Source organism: Daphnia magna, linkage group LG1, assembly GCF_020631705.1.
Source record: "Daphnia magna isolate NIES linkage group LG1, ASM2063170v1.1, whole genome shotgun sequence".
NCBI lineage: Eukaryota > Metazoa > Arthropoda > Branchiopoda > Diplostraca > Daphniidae > Daphnia > Daphnia magna.
In genome coordinates, this window is record NC_059182.1 from 2,597,714 (window position 1) to 2,619,522 (window position 21,809).

A 21,809-nucleotide genomic window follows, 5' to 3' on the forward strand; every position below is an offset into this window, starting at 1 on the left:
TGCGACTAGTGACTATGTTTTCAAGGGCAAAAAAAGAAAAGAACTGTTGATATCAGATTGTAACTCTCCAGCGTGAAATCGAGTTCAGTCGTAAAAAGAGAAGAGGAATAAAAGTAAAGTGTCTCTCGGATACCCCCAGACAGCACCACCGCTGGCAAAGGTAGACATGCCGTTATTTGCTGGCCATGGCGATATGGCGTAGAAAGGGAGCCCACACACGCGCACACAACTTGGACTTTTCGGCGTGAATCGATAGTTAAAAGGTGTGTGTGTATATAGCATGCTTCTTCATTCGTCGGTTGCCTAGAGCCATCTAGACTTATCTCTCTAGGCTCTGTTTACGTGAGTGTGTGTGTGTGTGGGGGGGGGTTCCTCCCTTCACCGAACTCTCCTTTCTCCCGAACGGGACAGCCAGTCGGCAGTGAACGCCGCACCTGAACGGTGTGCAGTATTTTTCCTCGTCGTCTCGCTCGTTTAATTTCAGTTTTTTCTGCTGCGAAATCTTTCATTTTCCGTTGAAAAAGGAAGAAGTTCTAACGACTGAATCAAGCGTGACTATTGTCTTATTCTCTTCACACACATTTATTACCTGTCGACACGATTCGTTTCTGTTTTCGCCGCTTCGATTGTTACTATTTTAAATCGTTTCCCAGCAATAAATCATGTGTGCTGTGCTTCGACGACCCCCCAGCTGTCACGAAAGGCCAATTGACTCGCGTTTTTGAAGAAAAAAAAAAAAGAACAGACTTCAGAGATTTCCAAAATTAAAAGTAAAACAAACTGTTACTCAACCATCTCCTCGCCTTACCTTCCCCTCCCTCCAAATTAAGAATCGGGGTTCTTTCATTAGCGATTCAACATTTAAAAATTCAAACAACTGGTTTATTGTTGTTCTTTTCCTTTTACTTTTTTTTGTTTTGTTTTTGTTTTGTTTTTTACATTGGGATTTAAATTTTCTGTTGCTTTCCCCCCGGCGAATTACGAGAAGAGCCGGAATAGAATGTTGTTCGGGTCAATTTGAAAGACTACGGCAACGCCGCGTCGAATTCCTAATGAGCTGCTGTTGATGGAAGGGGTCGAAGAAAAGCAGGCCCAAAGGCTCTAAAGCAGAATGCATTGAAATTCCACAACCCAGCGGACTGGTGTGGTGTTTTTTTTTTTTGTTTGTGTGTGTGTTTTCAAAAAGAATTGTCTCGGTGGAAAGTTATTGATTTATTCCAAGGGAAAATGTCAAAATAACGCCATGACTGCAACGAGTTACTGTGGAGATGATGGCACGATTTGGCCCTAACCGGACAGCAGGAATAATAGAATAAAAAAGTCGTAAAGTCAAGTGTATTTCGTGTGAGGGCGGCGTGCATTCATCGTGTAGGGCGTCCCATCTGGGCACGTCTAATTCTTTTTGAACAAAACAACGAAACGATACATCGATAATCAACGACACAAGCAACCACAATGTCCAAAGCTGATTGCAGAAAGTTTGCTCCCAATGTTTTCAACAAGAACAAGTGTGCCAGCTGCTTCAAAGCCAAGGAGGAACACAGCGATGAAGCTTTGGAGAACAATCGGGTAAACTATCTCTCATCCTTACATTAAAAAAAGCCATACATTTTTCTCTTTCAGTTGTCACAATCCTTTACTCTTGTTTGGAAAGTTTTCCACCTGACTTAGGAGGGTGGGGAAGGATGTTGATGAAGCGAAACAAAATGATGCTTCCTCTTGGGAAGAGTTTCTCGTTCTGCTTGGTTTGCTCCTGAAAATTCTGGGTGTGTGCACATGCGAGTGGCATACATGTTTGTACACACACACTTGTACAGGAGGACATGTAAAAGAACATTCAGGGCCCACCTATTATTCATTCGACGTTTCTCCAGATAATCTTGGCTTTTTCATTCAAAGGGAAAACAACACATTCCTTTTCGTTTCCTCTTTCTATCTTTTGAATGGCAGCATTTTGTCGTTCTTATCAATCTTGTTGTTGACAAAAGCCACCGTCAGATCTGTTATCGGGAGACTGCATCACCTAGTGATCTGCTTTCACGCAAGGGGAAGGGGATTACGTTACAATGTGGCTAGTATTGCGTCATTGGGGTTGAAACGAAAGGTATGTAGTTGCGAAATGAAAGTTCGACAGCGGGGAAAAAATGAGACAAGTTATTGGCAACTCTAAAAATGGTGGCAAAAAGTTCTCCGCTGTCATTCAAGACTTTTAGTACTGAATGACATTGTTTTTTAACGATACCGTAGTCAATGGATTGTATGTGAGCGACCGTGAGTCGCTCTCAGCCAGTCGTGTGCCTGCAGGTGCTCAATGCCCTCCGCCTTTCGAATGAGGTGGCCCCAAAAAAAGAGCCCCTCTCCTGCCACATCACACACACACACAAGTGTCTGGCCTACAGTGAAAGTCTTGATTTTATGGTACACAAATCGCATCATTTTTAAAGAATTCTTTTCGGGAACAAACCTTGGAACTGAATCCAAATTAAAAAAAAACTGTGCAAAGCTTTTTTTAAAAGAAAGATAGAAAAAAAAAGGACTTTTAAGTTCTTTTTTTCTTTTTCGCCAGAAAAATAGAACAAACACACATAAGATTTACTCGTTCTTACTACTCCTACCCACCCATGTTACCTCCTTGAAATCGTCTGTTTTTGGTCATTGGACCGCGTCCAGCTGTTGTTGTTTCTGGGCCCGTTTTGGAACGCTGTCCGGCCGACCACAAGCACAAATTGAACAGCTGGTGGTTTTGTGTTTTCTTTTTCCGTTTCGATTCGTATATAACTCCAGTCCGTGTCCCCGTAATTCGGCTATCTTAACATCCGGGCCCGTGGCCAAATACAAACAAAATAAATAATAATAATAAAAAAAAAAAGAAGGACAAGGATCGTGTAGGCGGGCATTGTATATTCATTTATTCTAATGGTTTTTATCCTAATTTGTTTTATGCTCCCTTTTTGGTCAACAAAAGCGAACGATAGTTAGATTAAACATTATTACGATAATGCCGACTGCAATCATTATTTTAAAAAAGGCTTAAAGGGAGTAAGAAAATGATGGGCACGCGCAAGAGGTTTCTAACTTAATCAAAGATTTAAAAAATAAAATCCACTTAGCCACGAAGAAGAAGAAAAGAGAGAAGGGCTCTAAATAGATGTTAACGGATTTCTTCCCGGAGCTGGACATTTTTTACGAGCGTGTCAATAACGGGAAGTTTCAGGATGCGAGTAGGTGGTGGGGGAGAGATCCTGGTTTTATTGTCGCTTCTCCACGTGCATGCTGTTTTTAAATCCCTTGTCATAAAAAAAAAAAAATCCAAGTAAAAATTTAAAGAAGCAAAAATTCCATTAAAAAAAAATACCGCCACCCTGACCGAAAAAAAAAAAGAATGAAAACCGTGAGAAGATTAGGCGAAAGCGAGAAACATCATCAGCGATTGTATGCGCAACATGCGAGTGCGCGCCGCACTCCCCCAAGCCTTTTCTCTTATTGTCGCCTTATTTGGGTATGCAGGGTTTCGGTCAACAGGTTCTAACACAACAGTTGGATTTATTAAAATAATAATAATAATAATAAGTAAATGGAGATAACCTGGAGGCTTGCGTTTTCTTCTTCTTCTTCTACCTCTTCAACAACACATACCGCTGTGGGAAACCGCCACCACCTCCTGATGAGTTGATTGATCGCTTCTCATTTAAGCCAGAAATTCAAGATTTTTTTTTTTCCCCATTTTCTTTTGGTAGGATGTGTGTTTGGTCGCGTGTTTCACAAAAGTATAAATATCTTTTGGAGTAAGAAAAATACGGCCCAAATATAGAAAGAAAAAAAAGCTTCTGTCGTTATCTTGTCACTGGAGACCAACACCTTAAAAGCCAAAGAATAGAACAGAAAAAAAAAAGCATGTGGTTGTCGATCGTTTTCGTGACGTCATCATCCTTCCGTCAAGAGGTTTAACATACACACGGAGAAAAGAAAAAGAGAGAGACGTACAACACACGTGAAAACCGCCGTAGGCTCGGCTCACGAGAAAGAGAGAGAGAGGTCCCGTCCGGTCATTGAACGCAACGACGTCTTCTTACGCTTCCATCTCTTTTTACCTTGTTCTTCTTTTTCATCCATTTTTCTTTTCTTCCTTCCCACGTCTATTCCGCCTCATTTAGGAAAGAGAGAAGGGCTTGCGCTCTTCTTTTGTTATTGTGAACAAACGCTTGACCGAAAAAAGAAGAGGGAAATAGAATCTAGAAAGAAAGAAAGAGAGAGAAAACAAAACTTGATACATCCAAAATTCAAGACAACAAGAATATTGTTAAAGTAATACTCGGGGTCCTTACCATCTGGTGTCTAATTTCAACATCCTTTCTAAACTAATGATACTATAAATAATAAGAATGTTATCATGATAATCTAATGCAATCTAATCAATTTTTTTTTTCTGTTATCTATTCTGCCCAAAATGTTTGGTTTTTTTTTTAGGCTAGCCGAAAAGTAGCCAAATGCGGTTACCTGTTTGCCGCACCCGACTGGGATTTCTCTAACCCCATCAACCGGACTAAGGTAAGAGGGACTGCCATTTTTATTACACTACTTGATTAATGGAACTACTAAAAGAAAATAGAACAAAACAAAAAAAAATGGTTTATTGTTGTCGAGATAAACAAAAAAATACTTAATAATAAAGTTTGGGAATGCGAAAAGCATTTAAAAGGCCAGTCACGAAATCACGTGAAAATAAAGACAACAACAATAGCCGTGACGAGTGTATGCCGGGTGGGTGGGGTGTGGGTGTCTTAAGTAGTGGAAAGATTTCCTTTTTGTTTTCACCGAAATCAAAAATGATGTCTACAATTTACTTACGCGTCCGCCTTCTATCGTCTGGACTTTAGCTGATTCACGCCCACCAACAACAACAACATCCTTGGACCGGATTTTCCCTTCCACTTGTTTTTATTCAATTCATTTCGCTTTTTGTTTTGTTCTGTTTATTCCTTAACGGCCCCGCCAGGCGAATCGAAAGTTTGGTCTTCGACCTCGCACGAAGAAAGTTGACGATGGAAAAACAAAAACATTAAAATTATGTTTCACTACTATTATGTTGTTGTTTTCAAACCGGTTGATTCACTTATTTTTATATTTTTACATACTTTTTTTTTTTTTATATATATCCCGTTCATCTCGTTTCACGTTCTGATTGACGGACACGTTAGCGATGGCAGCGGAGATGGTTCGTCCTTTACGACGATGGAGAATTGACCTACTCCGTGGACGAGCACGTAAGAATTTTCTCTTTACGTTTTCTCCTAAATAATAATTATTAAGAAATTGTTGAGATTCTTATCAAAGTGAAAAATCACACACTACACGCGAATGGGTGGAGGAAGCCTTGGTTGTTGTAAGTCAATCAAAAATATCAAATCCAATTAACTTGTAAGGCTTTCAACGAGAAATGAAGGCCAATGCATAAGGCTCGCTATATAATCAGCGCCTCCCTCCCTGAAAAGTCGGAGGAACTGATTAATCCGCACTTGAGGCCTCCTTGTGTATTTTACCTTTTTTTTTTTTTTCGGCGAATGATGTCAGCTAACCTTTGTGTGTATATAATCATTTTTGTGGGGTTTCTCTGACCATTTTCGCCTGCCATTTTTCCCATTGTTTTTTTTTTTTTTTGCCCTTATTTCAAGGAAGCTCCGAAAAAAAAAAAGAAAACATTTCTCAAACTATTTTCTACAATCACCGTCATTTCTTATTTATTCTTATTATTTCCTTTTTTATTTCTTTAAACCCCAAACACATGCACTATAGCCGGAGACGGTTCCGCAGGCCATCATTGACATGAATCGTGTGGTGGAAGTGTCTTACGAAGCGGAAGAGGTAACTGGCCACCCGTTCAGCTTGGCGTTGACGGCCGCCGACCGGGTCCACTTTCTCAAGGGGACGTCGCGTGAAGAGTCTAAATGGTGGTTCGACATCCTTTCCATGTTCCCCAGGACTAACATGAAGGTTTGTTTTCTTTCTATGTCGATGTCCTCCTGTCGCGTGCTACTTCATGTTTTATGTTGTTTATTTATTTTTTAAAAAATCATAAACGTAACTATATGATGGGAAATTGGCCGTGTGATTGACCGGCCGCCTTTTCTTTTCCCTTTTATTTTTGAAAAAATACATTTCTGCTGTTGTTATTATTTTGTAGACCGGCCGTCATAAAAGGAACGCCACCTTCCCCGGAAGCAAAGCCACAACGATTATTTCGACGCAACAACAACAGCAACACCAACAGTCGACGGCACCCAATTCGCCTTGTTTAAGTAAAGGTAAAATGATGTCAATGTTATTTGTAAACATCGTCAAATCAGGAATGGCAAGAATATTCGTGTTAGAATGACAAGACATAATAAAAATGAATGGGCTTTACGGTAATAAGAAAGTCGTTGACGCATTCTGTTTTTCGTTTTCTTCTTGTGACTCATGTTCGTGTGCGTTGTTGGGAAATGGACCAACAGGTGTTTCGATCCAGCCGTTCCAGACACCGCCGATGGCCCGACCGCGTTTTCACAGCCACACGGAGTCGCTGATGCGAAGTGGCGTTCAGCATACAACATCGACGGCCACTGCCGGTCTCGTCGGTGGGATGCAAAACTTTAATTCGTTGCCGGTCAAGGACACCAACGGCCGGAACGGAAATTCTAGCGGAGTTAACAACAAAATCGCTATCGAGGAAGACGACATCATTCCCGTCAAGGAAGTGGCACCTCTCAGTGTTTCTTCGACTGTCGTCGCCGCTTCTCCGTGTCCCCCGCTGCCCGCCAAAACTGCCGCCGAGAAGGATATCGTTATCATCGATAAAGATTTCGACGATAAAATCAAAAGTAACAAAGAAGAAGACATTTATTGATGCATTGTGCGTTATTATGATTGTGCATTTTCAGCGAGACGTGTCATTCGCCGCGAAATCCGAGGAGCCCGAAGTGCCCGTTGCAATTCGGAGATTTTGAGCAGCCTTATTATCCCGCCCGGCAACAATAACATGAATAATGGGAACAACAGCAGCACGGCACACAACACGGCTGGCAAAAGTTACGCCCTGGTTCTGCCCAGCTCGACCTTGACGGCGCCAATAGGCAGCAAAAACAACGCGGGATTGAGCGGCAGCACGTCCGACAGGCCGCGATCAGCTTTATTACCGCCCGTCCCACCTCCGACGACGACTACCGTCGCCGCCAGCCCAGCTGCGCCGCGCTCGCCCGTCATCAGCGCCAACCCACACAGCCCTTTTTATCTCTACATGGCAGACGTCCCGCGAAACCGACATTACGAAAGTCTGGAGAGTTTGCAACATGCTTTCACTAACATCAATAGTAAGTCGCACACGCAACTAGCAGCTGTCTGGCTTTTGTTTTTTTTTTCTTTTTTTTTCTTTTTAATGATGGTTTGCGCTTGTTGACATGCTATTAACGAGCCAAAGATTTTTGTTTTTTTATGCCAAGAATTTTACATTTATGATGTGATTTTAAAAATAAAGGTCCGTCAAGAGCGAGGCACAGCAGTTCCAAGGACATGCCGGACTCGGCAGGGTCCCATAAGACGGAGCCGGTAACGCCCGTTATCGCTGGCAAGGATCGACCCATGAGCATGCACGAACTGGGTTCCGCCCCTGCTGACCGTTTACGCGGACTCTCCTCCTACGAAACCCCCTTAGCTCGCCCGACCAACGAACGTCAAACTTCTAAAGCAAGTCGTCAACTTGAAACGATCAATCCACCCGGAGAAACGGTAAAAAAAAAAACTAATTTCAACGAAGAAATAAACAAAATAGTTGCTGCCCAGTTTGATTGATGGGCTTGTCATCATTATGTTTGACTGGGCGGTTAATAATAGGGAAAAGAACTGCGGAAGATCTTGACACATTTTGTTTTTACGTTGGATAATAATTAGGTACGAGGAGATCCAGATGGATGCGGACTAGACCCCGTGACGTCATTCTGTTCGCCATTACCTGACCGCCGTTCCGCATTGGCATTGACGACCCCATTGCTGGACGACAGTCTCAAAAAAGGCTGGCTCCTTCGCCTGTCTTACGGGTTAGCAAACAAACAAAAAATCATTTGCATTTTTGAAGAAATTCATTCGAATCGAATTTTAATTTATTCAACTATGTAGGGGAGAGTGGAAAAAGTATTGGTTCGTTTTGAGGTACAGTTTATTATCACTGTATCGGGATCACTCGGCCGAGGACGCTGGACTGGCTGACGATACCATCGATTTGGCACAAATAGCCAGCGTCGAGGAAACCGATTCTGGCCGCAGTTATGGCTTTCAAATGGCATCCGTTGATGGGAAAAGGCTTTATTCGTTAGCAGCGCTCACCTCGGGCATTCGTACCCAATGGATTCAAGCTCTTCGGAACGCCTGCAATCAAGGCAAAATGGCTAATTTACCCACGAAATTGTTATCGTCGACTAGCAACACGGCGGCCCTCAAGGCCGTCAAAGAGAACGTGGATCCGGCGGCAATCGGCCGAAGAGAAGTGGACGATGAATCGTTGGGATCGTATGACGGTTCGACCACCGACGGAGACGAAGAAGACGATAACGAACTGGACGACGGTGACGTCATTGTCCATCAGTCAGAAGACGAGGAAGAGCAGAATCTACCTGGATCGGAACCCATTCCGTCGCTTCCGCCCTCACCTCCGTTGAATCGCACTCCAATGTCGAAGGTGATTGACTTGCTCCCTCCATTCGTTATCCCCAACATCTTAGCGCGTGTTGCTAATGCAGCATTTGTTTGTTTGTTTTTTTCATTCCTTTTTGAAGGTGAAAGAGCGAGACCGATCAAGGTCCAGCTCGAGATCTCGATCGCGGCACCGTTCCGCCTCGCCGTCTTCAGTGAGAACCAATAGCCCACCAGCTGCAGCGCTGGTATTTTCCGTTCCGCCATCTTCAGTCACGTTGCAGGGTAGTAGCGAACCGAACGACGGGCATCTCCAGGCCCGACTCGATGCGGCCAAGGGTGAAATTACGCGTTTGCTCAACGAGCGACGAGAACAGGAGAGAGAAGCCCAGCAGCAACTGGTCACGCTCAATGCCAGGGTCTCGGAGAAGGAGCAACAAATGAGCCGATTGGCCGGCATCCTGGAAGCCACAAAGGCTGAAAGCAAACGCCAATTAATAGATATTCAGTAAAAAAAAAAAAAATAAAATAAAACCCAAAACAATTTCAGTCTCTAATGAACTTGTTTTAATAGCGCATTGTCTAATTCAATGATTTTCTAAATCGTTTTGCCTTAATAGGAATCTGTTGGACAAGAAGGAAGCGGAACTGAATTCGCTGAGGAATGAATCGGCCAACGATCGGGCCGAAAACGCCGAGTTGCGGGATAGTCTGAAACGCGAACGCTCTGAAGTTTACAAATTACGCGACGTGGCGCAAGAGCTGCGCTCTCTGTTGGACAGCCGCAACGACACGCTCAATCAGCTGCAGAGCAAAACGAACGAAGTTGAGGTGCTCAACCGGCGGCTGAAAGCGACGCAAGACAATCTGCATCAGACCCAGGAGCGACTCCAGCGCGGCATCGAAGAGAACGAGGGACTGTTTGCCCGTCTCAGACAGATGGAAGATAATCGCGGAAACGTGAACGGTGGCGCTGGCGGAGCCGAGGTAACTGGATCGTCTTCTCTGAGACGCAGCCGTAGCTCCACCGGTTCCATGCCGTTGCCTCTTCAGCTGTGCAGTCGCAACCTGCTGGGCGGCAGCAGCAAAAAGAGTTTGCCTCGCTTGGACTCGCTCAGCGACCTGAGCAACATCGACTACGACCTGGATCTAGAGGCTTTAGATCGTGAAAGTCTAGTCGATGAGTACGTGGAGTTGCGTGCCCGTTTCGAGCGTTCCCTGGTCGAGATCCGCGCCCTCAAACGGGAGCTTCGTCTGGCCCAATCGGCGATGGACGGCTTTGAAGTGGCCCAAATGGCGTCTCAAGCAGCAATGGCAGGCCAAAGAGAGTGACTATACATCGCAGCTGAGTCTGATGGCGGCCAGAGTGCAAGATCTGACGGCCAAAATGTCGGCAGCGGACAAACAGGTCCGCCAGCTCAAGATCAAAGTGGCCAAATCGGAGAGCCGCGAGAAGAGGCGGACGCAGTCGCTCAAAGGCCGCGAATCGTTCCAGCTGTCGAAAGAAGTCGAAGATAAATTGGTAGATCTGGAACATAAAATGGCTGCGCTCGGCAGCGGAACCCCATCAGCCGAAAAGGGTATCCTATTACATACGCATACACTATTTAATTTGAAATGTGAAACGAGTCGTGAACCAAAAATATTTATCATTTCGACAGAGACACCGCCATCGCGAGCTCGTAAAGGATTCGAAGAGCCGACGAAATCGTTTCGAATGCGACGCAAGTCGCTCGAGGGCGGCGCTGTTTCTGGTGGTGACCCGGTCAAGATCCTCTTACGAGTCGACCAGCTGGAACAGCAACTGGCCGGTCGTCAAAGCAGCACCAAGAAGACGTCGTCGTCCGTAGAGCGTAAGAACTCGCTGCCTGGCAGGTCACCGCAAGGGAAACCACCGCGTTCCAGTCCCCTGAAAGCGGCTAGTGGAACCGTTTCGACATGTTTGTCTGTCAAACAATCCGCCACGCCTGATGGGCCGATCACTCGGCCGTCCAAAATTGTTCAAGATCTGGAACAGTGCGTTGTCGAGCTGGAACTAATGTTCGACAGTAACAAGGTAAAAAAACAAACAAACAATGCTCACTTTAGTCACCTATGTTTATAAGGGCGATGACTCAACGTCGTTATCGCGTTCCAGGTTGACGGTCACAGCCTCATTGGCAAAATTCGCACCATCCAGCAAGATCTACTCAATCCTGATGGAGTCCGAGTGGCCGTGTCGTCTTCAGATGGAGCTTGTCAAGTAGAAAAGATCCAGGATCTCCTCAGAGTCCGCCTGTCCGAACTCAAAGTCAAGCGCGATCAGGTTCGCAGTCTGGGCAAATTGGATTCGGCTGCCGTCAGCCAAATAGCAGCCGAAAAGCTGGCGCTGGAACTGGCCATCGCCGAACAGCTGTCCACCGTGACGGCGGCTAAACAGCCGGAGGAAAGGGAAATCCTACGCGATGCCAACTGGACCATTCACAAATTGAGTTGGTTGAAGCGCAAATTGAACGGAGAGAGATCCGCACCCGCTATGGACCAATCCACCAGTTTTGGAACTTACTGCGCCGCCTTGGCGGAGCGCCTTTCCGCCATCGCTGCCATTTCCAGCACGTCGCGTTCTCATCAAGGGGCAGAGGGTGGAGTCGATATGGCCCCCAATCATTCGATGCTACCAACTCGAGTGGCCCAGCATTTGGCCGAGGAGGAACGTGATTTGTCCATACTGTTTTCTAAATACAAAGAAGAGAAGCTGCAGGAACTTGCCCGTCTGCTGGCCCACGAAACCCTTCGCATGGGTGACAGTCCGAGCGCCGATAATCAACTTGTCGAAGAAGTCAAGGTAATTTTGATTGATGCTTGCCAGTACTTTTGAAACTGTTTCATCACTTCCTATTTTTTTGTTTTGTTTTTCACAATTGTTTTAGGTGCGCGAAGCTTGGCTGGAAGCTCAAGAAGTGGCCAATAAGGAGCTAGTGGACAGCGAAGTCCGCCAAGCGATGACTCGAATGGCTGAAGTCTTTGCAGAAGACGTGGCAGACGAGGAGCGTTTAGCAGCTGCCTTACTTCTATGGCCTGCTCAACAGCTCCAGTACGAGCAACGTTGCCAGGTCGTGGAGGAAGTTCTCCGCTCAGAGATGGAAGAGGCTGTTTTGTTGCTTAGCAACGCTTACGAGCGCAGTTTACAGCAAATGAAAGCCCAGACGTCGATCCTGCATCCGCCTGAAGGCGATCTGGAGGCTGCCCTCAGCGAGTTCGCCGAAGTAGTGGCTCACAAAGCCTTGATAGACGGACACATCGCCGTGCTTCAAGGCGAGACACCATCGCAACCGCTAGCGACATCCACCGGGTCCGATTCGAGCATCGTGCAGAATGTTAGCATCATCCAGGAGACGGAAGCCATCATTAGCTCGCTGTGCAGCACGGATTTCTTCCCGGCCTCGCTGAATTGCGGCGAAGTGGCTGCCATGCTGCACAGGAACCTAGCGGAGCCTCGCAGCAAGCCGGAAGAGTCGATGTCCAGCAACGGCAATAAATCGTCTGCCATCAACGAGGACATGATCAGGCAAAAATATCAGGCCGAAATCGAACAGCTGCGTGCCCTGACTGAGAAGGGCATGTCGGCCATGGAGGGATCTCATAAACGTATCATCGCTCAGATGGAAGAGAAACATCAACAAGACCTGAATCGGCTCCAGGTTCGATTATTTTTCTTACGACAACCAGCAAAAACAATAGTTTAATTAACTTAACGGCTTTTTTTTTGTTTTTTTTTTCAGGTTGAAAAAGAACGAGCTCTGGCGGAAGAGACACAGGCCACTTTGGCCGCCTTAGATGCCATGCGCAAAGCTCACGAAGCAGAAGTGCAGCGTGAAATCGCCCGTTTCAAGGAAGGGTTCCTCAGTCAAATGGCCGCAAATCAGGCACCCGCCCAACGAGAACTGACGCCCAATAGGGAACAAGAGATGGAAGAAATCCGGCGACAGATCCTGTCGCTCAGCGAAAAGTATTCGCACAAGTGCCTCGAATCTGCCGCACTGGAGCAGAAAGTGTCGTCCCTCAGCCAACAGATGGCCGTTTCCCAGAGACAGATACTGGATCTGGATTCTCGCAATCAACAACTGCGATCCTTTCTGGATGCTGGAACTGGTATGGATCATCAGCCGGACGCCAGCCCGGAAGAGCTACTCAGAGCCAAGGATAGCCAGTTGCTCATGTTGCAAGAAGACATTGCCGAACTCCAGTTTTGCCTGAGAGAGTCGCAGTCCCGCGAAGAAGATCTGGCCGCAATGGCCCGAAATATGGGCCAGTATCTGCGAACGGAGCGAACGTTGCAGTCGGATGAAGTGGCCGCACTTCGGCACCGCCTAGAAGATTTGCTTCTGCTCAGCGGACCTTCCAGTGGAGGTAGCGGGGGCAATAGTGCCGGCAACAGTATCCTCGGTCGGAAAAATAGTTCCAGCGACGACAAAAGCAGTCCGTCCCGCGAATCTCCGCCGCGCGAATCTATCCGTTTTCACTACGTCCGCTCCAAGGACTTGACCCGCTCGCCCAGCTGCCCCCGATTGTCGGGTTTTTTATCCCTGGCTCCGAGACTGACGGCCCGGTCAGTGCTCTCTCCAAAGGATCCTTCACAGGCCCTCAATGGATCGAGCACAACCACCCACTAACCTTGCCAGTCACGCCTGCCTTGCCGCGTCAAACCCTCTCGCAGGATTTGACGTACAAGGTGACTGTCAAATTTGGCCGGCCGGCTATCTCGGAGATCAGTTGCTTCAGTGCAGTGGATAAGGGAATGCTAACCTATTCGCTGCCACTAACTACTAACATAACGCAATACTACCATTCGTTCAGCTTTGTCGATAAACGTCCAGCACCTAAAACTTCCTTACCTGTCCGTAAGCGGAGCGTCGATGCAACTCCTCCGTCCACTCGTCCTACCCCTCCTCTTTCACGCCTTAATACAGCAAGTGCTGCTACAGAAGCAGCCTATCCGTCCCGTGTAGTTCCCTTTAAACCGGACACGTCCAGCAACCGAAGGCCATCCAGGATATCGCAATCTTGTGTTCCTCCTACACCGTCTTCCCCACTATCATTGTGCAGCTCAACCGACGCTAAGTCTTACCTGAAACCTACCAAGGCTTCTTCGCTTAAAGCACCCCCACGAGTGAACATTTGATTTCGATTTCCAACTCACGTTGATGCGCTGTAGGATAAGACGTTATTTGTTTTATTGACTTCCCCTCTTTCTTTTTCTTACAAAACAATGTCTCGGAAAACTACTTTTTTATTTCTTGTAACTGGAAAAATTATGCAGATCCTATAGTATTTTTACCAACGAAGAAAGCAAAAAAAATAAATCAAATTGGTAGCTTCTTCTATCACATTTTATCAACGAGAAACAAATTATAGCAAACTAACTTGTGTATTTGCGAACTAATTTTATACGATTCTTGAATTGTTTTGTTTTGCTTCTCTTAAAAAATTTACTAGTGCGTGCCGCCGTTGCTTGTTTGTTTTTTTTTTTGTTTTTTTTTCCTTTTATTTTTTACAAATAAATAATTCGACATTCATCTGTGGCCTGACTATAAGGAAATAAATGAAATTCACGACGGTGGTTTAATAACTAAATTAAAATGCGTCGACTCGTCGTTTTTTTTTTGCTGTTGAGATAATTCCGCGGTGATTTGTCACGTTGTTGCAATGGTTAAACGAAAAAATGTGTTTGAAGTTTGCGTTTGTAAGACCGGCCTTTTGTGTACATATTGGAAATCATCATGGCGGCCTGAGTAGTTGAAACTCCCGCCACTTGGTTTAACACAAAAGGTGCCAAAATTACTTGTTGAAGATGAATTCACAATTTTCGTGTTTAAAATTTAGCACTGACGTGATTCGACGGAATGAGTTCGTCGAAGATATGTGAAACATTAGATTTATTTGTCTAATTGAAAACTATTGTGAAACATGTTGACCGGATGACGCCATTGTTGTAATGCATAGTTCTTGCAGGTGGCGCTGGCGTCTCATCGAAAAGCATTTTGCCGCCCGTTGTAGTTAGGAGAGAGATCTCTCCCGCCTAGGACGGTGTTGTCTGGAAAGAAAAAAAAACGGTTCCGACACGACCGAGTAAAGAAGAATCTGTTCAAGAGAACTGGGTTCAAAGTTTTTTGAACACCACCATTGCCTCACATAGTATGTCAAGCTGAACTGTAGCCTGAGATTTGAGTTGTGATTTATAGATTGTAGATTGTGTCTTGTCCATTTGAAACCAATGTGTAACATTGTTTGGTTCTTGTGAGTGCAGTATAGAGAGCTCATTGTTTTACGATGAGCTTCACCCCGTTTGGCGGCTTTCCGACGACGTTGGCAACGATCCCACATTTCGCCGTTGGGAAATTTCAGCAGGCCCAGGATCAAGGGTTTGTTTCAATTCCTTCATCCCAGGGTCTCCAGATAGCTGTCAGCACAGTGGATCCATCACAGTTAAATCATCACAACCTCAATGGACATGTCCATGTTCCAACGTCTAGCACCCTCCAGATCCAGAATCAAATGCTCAACACATTGTTGAGCAAAACTGGTCAAAATGATGTGTTTGTAAAAGTGGAAACAGAGGCTGAGGAGAACGAAAGGTTTCAACAGCAGCATCATCAAGACAAAACAAGTGCCCAACAGGACATTAGTAGTTTAAATGAATACCTGTCCCGGTTTTCTGGACCGCCCACATTCCCTTTCCAGCAGATGTACAAATATCCTACCGAGCTCATACATGTCACTCAGATTGAAGATCAGCAACAACAGCAGCAGAATATGATGAGTGACAACTCTCCATCTGTCCAAACTCCTGAGCAACAACAACAACAACAGCCTCAGGTACAAACAAATTCTTATTTACTAAGTGAAACATTTATTTAGTTTATAGTCACTATACACTACAACTTTAGGCACCAAAGAAAGCAAAAAAAAAGAAAAAGAGGCGAGATCCCATTCCCGGATTGCCTACTCCTAGAAGAAGGAGCACGAGCTTACAACCAGCTTTGACAACGGCATTGGATGGAAGTACACTTTACGGATGTCCTCAGTGCCACACGGTCTTCAATAACCGCGAAGCTATCGAGACCCATCTTACGATACACCGGTCCGAAAGACCGTTTATCTGCAATGACTGTGGTGCGGCCTTAAAACGTAAAGAACATTTAGATAGACACAGGTCTTCGCACATGACTGAACGTCCACACCCGTGCCCTGTTTGTAGCAAGACATTCAAACGAATCGTGAGTTATCCTTAACTTATTCATTTGGTCTTGAAAGTTTTTTATTTACTATTTCCAAATTGTTTTCTAAGGAACACTTGCAACGGCACTCAATCATTCATCGAACTGATAAAGTGCATCGATGCTCCGAATGTGGTAAAGGTTTTAATCGTAAGGATCACCTGACCAAGCACATTCACTCCCATCTGGCCAAGAGAATTAAGCAAGAGCTTGGCCAGCAGCCAGGGAAAGGCGGACAGCAGCAAGGGCAACAGAACAATGACAACAATTCCACCATCAACATTCAACAGCATCAGAGCGTATTGGCGCATTTGCATTAATTTTTACGCCTGAGAAGAAACAAACCTCTCGCAGTTTCGGTGATCGGTTGCCTCACAGTATTCAAAAGTGACTAATATGCTTTTTTTTTTTTTTTTTCAATAATCCCTTTGAAACAAGTTAGATCGTTTTTGTGTTATTCCCTGTGTTTTTATGTCATGTTCATAACTAGTGCCGGGAACGAGGAACATACTTTGATGCGACTAAATTTCGGGTCGTGGACACTTGCCGTTATTGTTACTGACCGACAAGTGAAGTGAATAATCCTTTAAAAAAGTACTGCTAGTCTAGCACACATATACATGTAAGCTTCCATTGATTTTGCAAAATTGAAGCGAGAATGAAGAAGCTGGACTTAAGAAAACATTCAGGGACCAAAATTGGAAATCACACACATGCGTTACTTATATACGAGTGTTTTTCGAGCGCGTTGGCATAATACTCCTTTTGCTTTTTGTCCTTTTGTGTTGCAGAAACAGCGAGAAAGTTGGCAAGAATTTTTCGTTTGGTTTTTTCTTTGTTGTATTGAGAACGCGTTTGAAGCGCGGTCTTCGCCATTGTACTTTCCTGTTGTGCCACACTTGTCCCACTTCCCCTCATATTTTTCTTTCCTTCATCTGCAAAATGATCTTTTTTGGTAAAGTCAATGTGTCGAAAATGTATCCTTACACTCATTTCTCACAGTGAACGTGTATGCACGTGCCCGTGTATTTTTTTTTCCATCCAATTTCGTGTGTGTATTGCCAAGTTAGCAAGAGACAGCTGAAATATACGTGTCACAGTTTGTAAAATAAGTCGCTTCTCAGTTTGAAATCTTTATTTCGTGTATTAACTGACTAGCGAAGGTAAATTGATATACTTAAATTGCGACATATCAAAACAAAAATAAATGAAAAGTAAATAAGTCAATGTAAATGAATGTTTAGCCATCATACTTGTTGGGCTTGAAAAGGATTCCATGTCTCTTGACTCGTTCAATATGTAAATCAAATAGCAGTTTGTTAGGAGTGTAGTAATGGGGATTTGAGTGAACATCCATATCTGGTGAATATGTTTCATCATGAATAGAATGATGATCATTATGATTCATTAGACTTTGCTCACGAGACATCACAATTTCATTAGGAATGTTTAACAGATCTGGTAGAGGCAATGCTTGTCGCGTAATTCCATAGAGATTGGGATTGCACAAAGAACACTGGATCACACTGCTGGAAGTACTAGGCTGAAGGCGACATTCACACACAGAGGCTCCTACAGGCTAACAAAATATTCAATATGTTTTATCTTTAATTATTCTCTAGGCTTTTTCAACCCTCATCAAATAAAATTTACTGTCTGTGAAGTTTCTGAATTTAAATTGGTGCCATTCAGGTGGAGATTATTTATTCTTTTCGACAGTGGCATGAAGTCATATGCATCTGGATCACCATCGCTGAGCTGACGCTTCCTTCTATGGCTTGTAGTAGGATGTAATCACTGATTATGTATAGACTAAAAATATGAATAAATGTATTCACCATCCTGTGTCATAGTTATAACTAGATTCATCCATGGTATGAAAGCGTTTCTTAAGAACCCTTATTAACCAGATGTCCTGCAGAAACAAAAAATGTGACTTTGAAATTCAGTAGTCCATATAACTTCCTAAATCCAAAAAGAAATATGGAGTTGGAGTTGGATCACTCCAAAATTATTTTAACATTTTGATTGATACATACATACACGTCGGTTTATCGAAATTTATAGTTCAAGTATTCTAAGGATTGAAAACCATTGGTAAACGAGAAGATGTCTTTGTTTCACGCTTGAAGTCTAAGACTCTATGTCTAACTTTTTCTGTTTGTCATGTAAAGCAATTTCACCTTTCGGAAGTTGTCTGCTGTCAAGTGGCAACGCTTGGGAATGAAAGTTGGAAAATGACAACAACAAAAAACACTTGATTACCATAAATTATTATCGACTTTATCCCGAAAATTTTTTATTTGATAATTAAATCTAACATTCTAATTTCATTAATATTTTTAATATCATAATAATTTTGAAACTACTGTAGGTATATTGTGTAGGTGTAGGCCACCTTCCAGCGCACGACCGAAGCTTGTAAGCAGAAGAAATGGCGCTTCTGTTTAATTCTTGTCCAAATTTTTGTAAAACTACATCAGTCGATAAAGACAACGAATACCCATCGTTCCGATGCTAAACTGTTATTGAAAGCTGACGTAAACAACAACAAAAATGTCTGGGTCTGTTTGGAAGAAACCTGAAGAAGTTATGAAACAAATGAGAGAAAAGAAAAAAGCACTTCAAGCCCGATTTAGTCATGCGACCACCACAACCATAGCAAATAGTTATGACAATGACGAAACATTGCCCCTGCGTTCAGCAACAGCTTCTACGAAGAGAAAAAATCCTTTCAGGTATAGTAATTTGGATTATCTTGCAAACAAGTTTTAGTGTTATTTTCCTTGACAGACGTTCCCCAGCCAAGAGGCCTAAGCTTGTCGCTGTTACTCAAGATGACCAAAGAACAATAAACTGTGACTTGGTGAGCATGTTAAATGCTCCTAATACAGTTAAAGTCGACAACAATAAAGAGCAAATTATGGAGCTACCACAAGCTCTTTCCATATTTGCAGCAGTAACCCCTGTATGCCAAAAATTAGATCAATATGCTGTGGATTGGTCTTTGAAAACAAGAGTTCGATTCACCTCTAAAACACCATTTGCTTTCAGTTCCACTCTTAAAGTAAAATTTCTATTTTGGGTAAGAGAAGCAAATGATTTATATTATGATTTCTATCATAGACGTCAGAGGAGGCTTCCGGAATAACAGGTTTCGTGAGGTGCGTTAATTCACTCAATTCTGATGAGTGGAGCACTTTAGACACATCAACCAATGCTCAATTTCACCAATGTTGCCTTTTATGGCAATACCCCTGGTTGCCTTGGCTGTCTTTATTCCCGCGCGATACACGAACCCCCATCACTTCTACAGGCTCCGTTCAGATTGGCATGGACTCGAACGTGTCAAACTGCCTAGTAAACGACTGGTGTGAGAGTTTTCGCTCTCTTTTTGGACTTCTGCGTGCGAGGCAGTGCCCATTTTTCTACGTCTGCACTCACCAGTTCACCGTTCTGTTTAGAGCTGCTGGAATAGGAGGGGTTGCTGAAATTCATGCTCTGTTAACTCCTACTACCCGTGGATTGCGAGACTTATTGCGAAAAGAAGGTATTAAGGGCAGCAGATCGCTGGATTCATTCGATGAATAATTTAGTCATGCATGTCATTGGTGGCGCATCTAAAGTTTGATGCAAATTGGTTTGCTAGTTCGTTTCTTTTTTATTCGCTATTCTGTTTTGGTTCAGAATTGTGAGATAATGTTATCCTTTGATTGAAATAGCAGTTTATAAAAAAAGGACTTAGAAAGTACTAGAAAGACTATAAAGTTGCATTTCTTGGAAGGTATCTGTTACCATCCGGAGATCAAATTACTATCAAGTTTTTACAGCTAGAGTACCAAAACAACTAACAAGTTTGAAAGCTTCTAAAATTTCATTAATCTGGAAGTCTTATCTTGATATTTCAATGTACAGACATATCATACTCCATGCCGTTGAAGAAAAGCGGCCAAGATCAACAGAACTGCACCATGAATAATGATGAAGATGACGAAATCAAAGACGCTGACAAAATAGATGATCTTGGCGATGAAGATTGTGATGAAGATGATACCGACTGGATTAATGATATTGGTCTGCACTCTAATCTTAGATCGAAATTGTACTAATAATTATTTAAACAAACAAACTAAGCATATTAACAACTTGGTTTACGTTTGCAGGGAAGCAGAAAGATTACAAGATGGTGGACAAGGTACAAGCCAAGGTACTTACTCTGATTCGCTCCTCCTGATCGAAGGTGTCGAAACGCAGGGATTATTTAATTGGCTATTGAACAGCAAACTGTGTCTTTCGAATACTGGTCCTCTGACTGGGATTCCTCCAACACTTTTTAGCCCGGTGGCTTTTCACCAGGCCACACTCCGGCCGCTCAAGGTACCGTGTTCTCAGAGGCGTTCCACTATGCATTTACAATCCAACACCTAGTCTTATTACTATTTAAGGCACGGCAAGGTTTTCTCAAACAAGATGGAGAGAATCTGTACTCCGTTGAAATTCAGGGACCCATCCTACCCCACTCAATGGTCTCCTTAATGAAATTGTTGCAAAGTGGTGATTTTACAGCTGTTTGTTCAGCCCTTTCGAGCACCAAACCTTTTGCATCATTTCAAAGTCCAACTGCTGCCACCTCGGCATTTGGTAAGGAAAGTCTCAGTGATTGTGGGCTCGATCGTGCGAGTCTTGACCTCTTCTGCTCATCTCAGTTCCCGCAATTCGCTAACGAGATCCGTTTCCAAGATGGATGCTTCCATTTTAACTGATCTCTTTCGATTTTATTATGTAAAGTTCCCTTTACATTTTGCTCGTAGGCGAGTCGAGTTGAAAACAATCTGTCAGAAAATCTAAATATCTAGCCAGTTTCCTGTTATTGACTGGCATCTTCTAATCCTACTAGATATTGCCCCCCCCCCCCTTTTTATGTTTTTATTAAGAAAAGAAATTGCTAGGCCCTTACAACAAACGAATCTCTACGCATCTTAAAGATAATCTAGCCCTTGTCGAAGTTAGGAAGATGTACATTTAACATTGCAAGATGGAATCATGCGTGTTCACCAGTATGCCACGGGGAGCTTATTTCACTGGTTTATTTCAGTTTGACTTTCCCGAGTTGCTTACATAACTCTGTGAGATAACGTAAAAAAATTTGAAAATGCAGAAATAAGCGTAATAATTCCTCGCTGTTTTTGTGTAAGCAAAATTTTTTGTAGTTTTTAAAATCTCCGATCCAAGAATCCTAAATAGGTCTTTCTAAGAAACTTGCAGGTTCACTAATTTCGATATTATGGAAAAAATAAAATAGGGTAGCAATGGACTTAGGTCTCTGAAATCCCGCATTTTCAAATTGATAAATCGTATTTCTGTTGTTTTCATACTTCTCGAAACCGCTAGAACTTGTAAACCGTCGAAACTAGTTTTGTGTTCTGGCGTAGTTGATTTGGCTCCTGAAGTTGAACATCTCAGCAAATTATTATCAAACTAACCTTGAGGATTGTTTTCTTCTTTGTTAGTCTGCAAAGACCTTGTACCTTGTTTGCAAAAGAGATTTCCGCTAATAGTGCTGATTCTGGTGCTTTACATTCAAATGTACTGCTAGTCAATTGGCCACAGAGTCAAATGTCAACAGTTGTCCAGTCACAACGAAAGCCCTGGATTTAAGTACACCCACGAGCTTGACTTGATAAGATTACTTTAGTTAGGAGAGAAGGAGTGGTTGGGAGATGCGAGGAGTAGGAGTAGGTCGGGAGATCTGCACGTGGCCGAAATGCAAGTAAATACAATTATTTTGTTCTTCAAAATCGCTATCAGCTCCCGTTTAGCTTCTAGTAAACCCGGTTGTGGGACATTGGTACCATCTGCCCCACAGTGGGAGTGGGTGGCATAGTTTAGGTG

At 43.6% G+C, this 21,809-nt stretch overlaps 4 protein-coding genes across 9 annotated transcripts; 3 read left to right on the top strand and 1 right to left on the bottom strand.

Annotated features, from left to right (window-relative positions):
• Positions 1-402: 402 nt before the first annotated feature.
• On the top strand, positions 403-14,274 carry LOC116926331. Its single transcript, XM_032933520.2, is given in 17 exon segments — positions 403-1,569; positions 4,468-4,548; positions 5,199-5,264; positions 5,794-5,991; positions 6,182-6,302; positions 6,492-6,857; positions 6,918-7,346; positions 7,511-7,761; positions 7,924-8,069; positions 8,149-8,707; positions 8,805-9,169; positions 9,282-9,960; positions 9,962-10,241; positions 10,323-10,717; positions 10,799-11,485; positions 11,571-12,341; positions 12,423-14,274. Coding segments are annotated over 17 exon segments (6,399 nt in total). The 5' UTR covers positions 403-1,455; the 3' UTR covers positions 13,314-14,274.
• Positions 14,275-14,675: 401 nt separating this feature from the next.
• Positions 14,676-17,029, top strand: LOC116936422 (zinc finger protein 534). Its single transcript, XM_032943597.2, has 4 exons — positions 14,676-14,835; positions 14,948-15,516; positions 15,588-15,917; positions 15,989-17,029. Exons 2-4 carry the CDS (start codon positions 14,971-14,973, stop codon positions 16,235-16,237), a joined length of 1,125 nt encoding a protein of 374 aa, XP_032799488.1. The 5' UTR covers positions 14,676-14,835; positions 14,948-14,970; the 3' UTR covers positions 16,238-17,029.
• A 12-nt stretch (positions 17,030-17,041) lies between these two features.
• On the bottom strand, positions 17,042-20,270 carry LOC116915616. 6 transcript variants are annotated; one of them, XM_045180681.1, is made up of 5 exons: positions 17,957-18,124; positions 17,756-17,882; positions 17,571-17,694; positions 17,340-17,496; positions 17,042-17,276 (listed from the first exon to the last, which is right to left on the bottom strand). In XM_045180681.1, exons 2-5 carry the CDS (start codon positions 17,788-17,790, stop codon positions 17,158-17,160), a joined length of 435 nt encoding a protein of 144 aa, XP_045036616.1. In that variant the 5' UTR covers positions 17,791-17,882; positions 17,957-18,124; the 3' UTR covers positions 17,042-17,157. The 6 variants fall into 6 exon arrangements, with proteins under 6 accessions (XP_045036616.1, XP_045036607.1, XP_032776770.1 ...); XM_045180672.1 differs by lacking the exon at positions 17,957-18,124 and adding an exon at positions 20,133-20,270 and having other exon boundaries at positions 17,042-17,496; positions 17,756-17,832; XM_032920879.2 differs by having other exon boundaries at positions 17,042-17,496; positions 17,756-17,832; positions 17,961-18,124.
• On the top strand, positions 18,474-21,231 carry LOC116935050 (protein downstream neighbor of son homolog). Its single transcript, XM_032942683.2, has 6 exons — positions 18,474-18,655; positions 18,711-18,984; positions 19,044-19,467; positions 19,833-20,019; positions 20,081-20,294; positions 20,363-21,231. The coding sequence occupies exons 1-6, from the start codon at positions 18,474-18,476 to the stop codon at positions 20,678-20,680; spliced, it is 1,599 nt and encodes a 532-aa protein (XP_032798574.1). The 3' UTR covers positions 20,681-21,231.
• Positions 21,232-21,809: the final 578 nt, after the last annotated feature.